General features: G+C 37.3%; 1 protein-coding gene across 1 annotated transcript in view; it reads right to left on the bottom strand.

Moving 5' to 3' along the window:
* Positions 1–3,165: 3,165 nt before the first annotated feature.
* Positions 3,166–7,658, bottom strand: part of Col25a1 (collagen type XXV alpha 1 chain) — a 460,559-nt gene continuing 456,066 nt past the window's right edge. Inside the window, exons 36-37 of the mRNA XM_071614023.1 lie at positions 4,987–5,064; positions 3,166–3,222 (exon numbers count right to left, since the gene is read on the bottom strand). Coding sequence (XP_071470124.1) covers positions 3,166–3,222; positions 4,987–5,064 — 135 coding nt within the window. The remainder of the gene's footprint in view (positions 3,223–4,986; positions 5,065–7,658) is intronic.

The raw sequence follows: 7,658 nt of genomic DNA, 5'->3' as shown, positions 1-7,658 counted from the left end.
TGTATAATGGTACGTAGGCCTACTATTCTAGGTTGTGTTTTCCTTTGGCTCTCTCTGTCTTGCTGGAATGTTGGGCAAGGAGGACCTTCCTGCTCTCAGGGCTCAAGCTGTATGACAGGTTCCATTGTGATGTCCTAAGACACCGCAGAGCCCAGGCCCCTCTTTCTGAGCAGCCATTATTTGAAGATATTCCTAGAATAGAAATAAGATCTGAGAGTCTGAGGAGCAGTTTTGAGATGTGATTTCATAAGGAAGTTCTGGGAGATTTCCTTGACATTGACCCAAAGAAAAATTGGAAAAGTAAAATGCAGAGGAAAGTGAAATGATAGCAGTCTCTTTATGCAGCTCCATAGGCATGAGGCGTCTTTCAGCTTATTCATTAACAACATTTACTTTTCTAAGAAACACAGATGCTCTACTAGGTGTGCATAGCAGGTTGTGTGCTCTCTGACTTTGAGAGATGCTATTCACTCTGCTTATGCACACCATCCTATCAATGCCCAAAACTCTTGTCTATAGGAAGCATTCTTTTCTCCAAACTCACTTTTCTCAGATTTCAAATTTGATGCAAGTTTGGGTACCAAAACCAATGTATTGCAAATAAATTTACAGAATTTTAAAGATTCTTTTTTTTTTCAGGGTTTAAAACTTCACTTAAAAAAACACCTCTTACTTGGTGTTAAAAAGATTCTGTTAACCCTACCTGGAAAAGTTAAGTTCAGTGAAGTATTAAATCAGATGAAGCACAGGGCTAGAGGTATTTCTCCTAGTGAGTAGTTTCCAACCTATGAATGATGATGGATGATGATAAGCTTAATAGCCTCTTAATACATTCTGCTATTTACTCACTATACAAATAACACTTGGACTAATGCATTATACTTCAGTTCTAGTTAGCAACTCTTTCTGTGTTGATAAATTTAGAAAATTGAACTATATCCAGAAAGAAAAGCAATTTGAGCAAAGATCAAATAGTTCTGCATTAAAAAACACTGAACGTGGCATGCCAAGAAAACTTGTTAGGCACAGTGATTTACACTGCTGCCACAAGCTGAATTTTAAGTCACACAGACATTTGCCAGTGTTTTTACAGTCTAATAAACACAACAGTGTTTATGAGGGTAGCCCACAGAAAATAGGACTTGGTGAACACCCTCGACTGGACTTATTTTTAAAATATCACTTAAAAATTATTGGACTTGACTATTTGAGATAGCTGAGTTAACCACATAAGAAATTTGAGAACATTCCACTTCTCTAATTTTTTCTTTTTGGTGGAGAGGGTTGAAGGAGGTTGGTCAGAGTGGACTTGCATGAGTATGTTTTGGGGTGGGGAGTTAAGCAATACTGAAGTTTTTTCACTGAGATTTTTTTTCTTTGTGTAATAGATTAATAAAATACTTAATCGTATGTAGGATATAGTCAGTGTCTTATGGAAAAATGTGTTTTTCCAGGGAGACTTCTGATTTTCTAACACCAGTCATCTTATTAGCACTTGTTTCATTTCATGAACCCAAATGATGATGAGGCCTTCGCCTCTTGCCATTACTTTTGTGCCTTCACAAGAAAGGAAGGGCTTCAAAAGACAGCCACAAACCAATAGTGACCCCAAACTCTGAAGCTGGATAAAGAAATCGGTTTGCATGCATGCACAGTGACTAAGGGCAGCCGTATGAAGAGGGTAGAATAAACCGATGCCTCTCCCTCTAAGTGTACTAATGACTGGATTAAAAAATCATTATATTATTGGATTACAGGGCAAAGGTTAGAAAGCAAATAGTGATTCCAGCACAGGATGGTATTGCCGATTGTGTGAACAGGGCTTTTGGTGGCCAGAGGATAGATTTCTTAGGTGAAGAAGAGGTCCATATCCTGAGACCCACCTGACCTCAGAAGTGATCCAACTAATTATCTGACAGGATGAAAGTGGAGTATGAGAAGCTACTAAATAAATGACACTACTGAGAGGTTTTTCTTTCCCTGGCCAAGTAGGTGAAACTCTCTAAGAAAGACAGTGCACAGGTTTCCTCAGTGGTGGAACTGCTAACAGGAGAGGCAACCAAGAGTCAAGTGTCTCCTCATGTTTCTGTAATCCTACATAGTTTTGTTAACTTACATAATTCTTCCAATGTTATCTAATTTTAAATTTTTTTTACATAATTTTCCCAATTTTTGTTTTGTAATTGTACATGATTTTGTCAATGAAGCATGCCTGTCCCGAAATACCAACTGAGCTATAAAGTGTTGGAGAAAAAAATCTAAAAATGATCAAAGCAGCTCTTATACTGCCCCAAGATCATTTTCACTTTAATGGGCTCCCTCGGTCCTTCAGTAGCACACCATCCTTTATAACTGAGTTCACACAATTACTAGGTAAAGACTTGGTATTTCCTGAGAAGCACAGCATATGCTGCTCTTTTTTGGCTTCAGGTTTTGCTGTTGTTTTCTACTCTCTAACCTCTAAATTCTGTGTCTGGAGAGCTAGACATACCAGTTCTGTGCTCTGAGAAGTTCCTTCACCTCTCTAAATTTGTTTCATTAGTAGGTTACTGCACGGATTAAATGAAATGATTCCCCCCCATGTGAGAGTGCCTATGGCACAGCCATTGTATACAGAACATCCTCTATATAGGACATGGTCCTGCTATATAGGACATGAGTATGCAGTGACTAAAGGCAGCCACATGAAAAGGCTAGAATAAGCTGATGCAGGAAGGGTGCCAATTGAATCAGGTTCTCCTAGATAAATCAAGGCATCACTGAAAAAAAAATAGTGTATATTTTCTGCTTTCTCAGCTTTGTGACTAATATTGACAGGGTTCTACCATATATTGTCATATTGGTCTAAGTAACTGAATATAAGTAGAAAAAGAATCACAATTGGAGATTATGCTGAACAATAGAGGACAAAGAATTTGACCAGCAAACCATTAAGACCCACTGCCCCTTTCCATTCCAAACAAAGGATCAAGTCGGGAAGGTTTCAAATTATGATGTTTGTGAAGAACTGTTTTCACACATCAGCTTAGAAAGAAATCGGCAATAAGTATATTCATCAAGATATTGTGAAGCCGGAATCATTCATGAGTGTCAAATGCAAAAGATCTGTTCTGAATGAAAAGGGCCAGGCCAGGTCAAGAGAAAGGAGAGTACTTCCTTTAGAAATCATTCCATGACACCTACCTTTTGCCAACAGCCAGGCATGGGTAATCCATCTGGGCCCTGTTTTAAAAAGAAAAAGAATTCCTCAGACTCCTCAAAAATGATCGAACTTCATAGTTCACATGCCCACGGGCTTAAAAAATAAAAAAGATTTCTATCTGTTAGGTGGCTTTAGTCATAGCCATCTTTTACTAATTACTATCTCCCTATATATTAAATTTTTTTCCAGTGAGAACATGTTTTAAAAATACATAAATTATAGAAAAAGCTATTCCTAATGTTGGAGAAGAAATTTACAAAGCATGGTGGTCTTAGGATCTACTCAGTTTATAACTTTAGATAAGAAATCTGTACTATATCTCCTCATTTCATTTAAAGACATTCACAATTATCTTTATTAAGTAAATCAAAAAATAACTTCTCTTTCTGGTCACTATGGACTCTGGTTGAATTCATGATAATGATAAATAATCAATGATAAACCATTTCTATCTGAAGTTTATAGCTCTTCACATGTCAATAACTTTTCATATTCCTGTACTGAAAGTAGATATTGCAAGACATAATTACAGGACAGGCAGCCTCGAGGTAGATTTTATAGTAAAGTGTTATTTATGACATTCATCTATTTCTCTATTTAAATTCTTCAGAAGTCAGTTAACATTCTGAATAAGAGATGGGGTTCCTAAATGTTGCAAAATTTATTATTACTTAAAGTGTCAGCATTCTTCAGATACAAATGATATCAATGAGACAGGAAAAGTTGACATAGTATGAAGGCATGCTCATATTTTTCTACAATAAAGTGGTTATAAAATACAACTTATCAATACCAAGCAAACAAAAATAAGACTAGGCACTTCATATTGAGATTTTATAACTGGAATTATTGCCCAAATAACTTTGTTTTCTATTCATACAACCTCTTAAAAGGCTTGAGAAACATGAATTTACCTTTAAAGAATCATGCTTGGAACCGAAGACTCATAAGAACATGCAGCTCAAGAATAACATAACCATACATTTTTTCTTTTTACTTTACAAAAATATATTCTTATTGTCTAAAGGTATAAAAATGTTGAAATAGCTTTATAAAATATTTGGGAAAAGTTGGTAATGCCAGATTGGTACAAGGAGAAGGATAAACCAGTAGAATTTTAGATTTTAGTATAAGGAAGATTTTGAGTTCATGCCAATGGAGAGAAGGGAGTTCTGTCTACTTTAGGAAAGTGAGTTTCAAAAGGAGAGACCATTAAGTTGAAAAGGTTACGTGACAAAGAAGAGGGTTTGGGCTGCAGACTATTATCTTTGTAATCTCAGAAGGTTGGGTTTCTTCCACATGGTCTCATAACTGCATTCCCTCAAATTGGTTAACTCTTGACCATAGAAGCTTTAAATCTGTAGTTTGGTTTTATTTATGGCCTGATAAAAATTTTGTGGAAGAGACAAAAATATCTTCATTTCTTTTAGAGAAAAAGAAAAAAAGTTAAAATGAGGGGTAAAACCAAAAGTTATGGCCTAACAGTGCCCTCTGCATCAAATATTTTTTTCTAACTTAATCTTTAAATATTTATTGAATAAATTAATATTTTAAAGAACACATATACGGTAGTCATGTCAGTGGTGAGATTAATTTGCATTCACTGATAACTCATGCTTTGCTCTTCCCTCTGCAGTTTCAGAAGGAGCCTGTTCATGCACATGCATGTAGTATGTTTATCATGTAAAGCTTGCTCTAGAAAGAACCACTTTACACTGATAGAGATGAATACATAATCAACAAAGGAACTGCATGCAGGGTGGTAGGAAAGAGAAATACTGTACCAATTGGCAAGGGGCATCCAGCCCATCCAGGCCAGGCTGGCCTGGCTCCCCTTTTTCCCCCTTAACGCCTCGGAATCCCTGTTTGTGAAGATTAACTCATAATGTTACTAACGCAAGAATTCACTTAAGCACAGATTCTGCTCAAGAAATAACTAGAACAATAAAAGCCTGGGAGAGGAGCAACCTGGAAGGGAAAAGTAACATCCAGGGAAGATGAACAAAGTAACATGGCACTGGGCATAGTCCCATAACAAGGGCTCGTCTTAAAACAGTGACCTTCTCTCCTGAGGGGTGAGCAATAGCACAGGCTCCTCTTCAGAGCCTATAGTCAGATTCCAGCTGTACAAGAAATACTTGAGATTAAAGAAGCCAGGTAGAGCTTGTGGCCAGAGACAAGATGTGGGAACATACCAAGATGGTCTGAGATGCTTCTTAGCATCTAAAAGTCCATGTTAAATGAGGCTACTGCTCCCTCCAGCTTGCTCTTCTCCCGTGTCATCCCCTCACACAAGCCACCTGGAGACAGTTCATGAGTCAGACATACCAACGGGCAGGGTGCATCTAATCCAGGGGCACCCTGTTCTCCTTTCTCCCCTTTAGGCCCCTTTTTGCCTTTCTTTCCCTTTTCCCCCTGTGGATACAAGGGTTTAAATAAAAGACAGGTTTTATTTGGGAGGGAAATAAAGGTGATTCAAAATATGGCTTAGCCAAGAAAAATCTGGAAGGGCATTTACCACTGTTTTCTGGTTTAGATAAAGCATATTATAATACATAACATACCTGGAGAGCGACAGTGGACTCCGGCAAACAGTCTGAGGGATTTTAAGATAACTCAAAAGATGGCAGGAGACCCAAAAGGCTCACATATCAGCAAGGCAGATCAGTGCCAACTCCCACCACCATGCCACAGTCATTGTGAATTAGGGGTTTGTGCCATGGATCTATGGAGGATGACAGATACCAATTGTATTGAAGCCAGTGGGGTAGGTAGAGTTCGGGGGAATAATGGATACTGCACCCCATTTTCAATACCTGTCAACTTTCTTCCTTTCAAATCCTCTAATAAGTTGAAAGCTGCATTGAGCCAGAGGAAAAGGAAAAAAATATCAGCAACTTCTACCTTGTTGAAATGTATCCAATCTTATTTTCTGAAGCTTTGATCAAAAAATTCAATGTATTAAAAATATACTTTTATTTCTTTTAAACTTTTTTTTTTTAAGAAAACCAAAACAAAGACTTTTATTAAGCCAGGTAAACAAATGTTCAAAGTACTAATTCTTTGCACGGATGCCAATTGTAGAAGCAAGTTTCTGTAAACCTAGGGGTCTTCTTTAATTTTCACTGATCTCATACTAGATATTCACAATGGTAAATGAGTTTCCAGCTTAATCGCAAGGTAATGAAAGCCCCCCCAAATTCTGTTTGATGGAGGAAAACTAGTTTGAACTTGGTAAAAATGAGGGAGGCAGGATAATTACATAGTGGGAATGTAGCCATGGAAATTAGTATTTAGGAATCAAGGTAAAGGTTGTGGGAAATCTGCATGGATCACAGGAATGGAGGAATTAAGGAAAGGAGGCAAAAGGAGAAGGAAGGAAGGAATGCACCTCAGCTGTTTCACATTAACATAAACATCTGTATATTTATGGACAGAATTGGTGCTCAATAGAATACAAAATACAATACGTATTTAAATTAGTACATTCATTCTGCAATCAGGATGGCAGTTGCAATAAAACTGAAAAATCTCTGAAGCAAAACAACATGAATATTCAAAGGTGAAGAGACATACACAGAACAGAAACATGAGATATGCATTCAAATTAATACATTCATTCTGACAGACCAAGTGAAAACTCCTCATTCATCTCCTGTGTGCCAAAAAGATTGCATCAGAAGACTCAGAATCAAAAACATTTGGGTTTCTTGAATCTTGGGAAAGAGAGCAAAACTTTGTGTTTGGTTGATCGGGATAAGAGACAAAGTCGTGGAAGGCAGAGTGAGATGGAGCTGGGGTGATAGGAAGTCAGATGGGAGGGGCATTTGGAAGTAAGGTGTTGCTCCTTAGCAAATTACTTGAATGCCACAGCATAAAATTGATTTAAGCTTGTTTGCATGAGCTCTTTCCTCCCAGAAAGCAATGGACTCCTCTTCAAGTAGGTGTGACTGAGACCAGGTGTGTTGGGTGTTAGTTTAGAACTCAGTTCTATTTGGTAAATTAGCTCAGATTAACCACTCAAAAGAGTTGTCAGGATTGTTGTTGTGGTAGGCTAGGAGGTTCATTTTTTATTAATATTTTAGCAAATATCAAGCTCTATGGAAAAGAGACACTATTATACAAGGAATTATGTACAACAGTGATTTGAATTATGCACCACAAAACCATCTCTCATTGTGGAGATAAGCACATGGTAAGTGCTTGGTAATTTTTTATTCCTCATGTCAAAGTATGATATTCATAAATGTTCACATTTAGAATCTAATTTTCCTAAGTATAAAACTTCTAATCATGGAATCTGTATATAGAAATATGTTTGCATGGGTGATTAATATTCTGTAGCTTTGTGCTTTCATAATCTATCACATAGGTAATTTCTTTCTTTCTTTCTTTTGTGGTGTTGGGGACGGACTCCAGAGTCTCAAGCATGCTATTCAAGCTCTCTACCACTGAG

Source organism: Marmota flaviventris, chromosome 7 (assembly GCF_047511675.1).
Source record: "Marmota flaviventris isolate mMarFla1 chromosome 7, mMarFla1.hap1, whole genome shotgun sequence".
NCBI lineage: Eukaryota > Metazoa > Chordata > Mammalia > Rodentia > Sciuridae > Marmota > Marmota flaviventris.
Note: the sequence above shows the minus strand (reverse complement) of the source record. Positions and strands in the feature narration are given on the sequence as shown.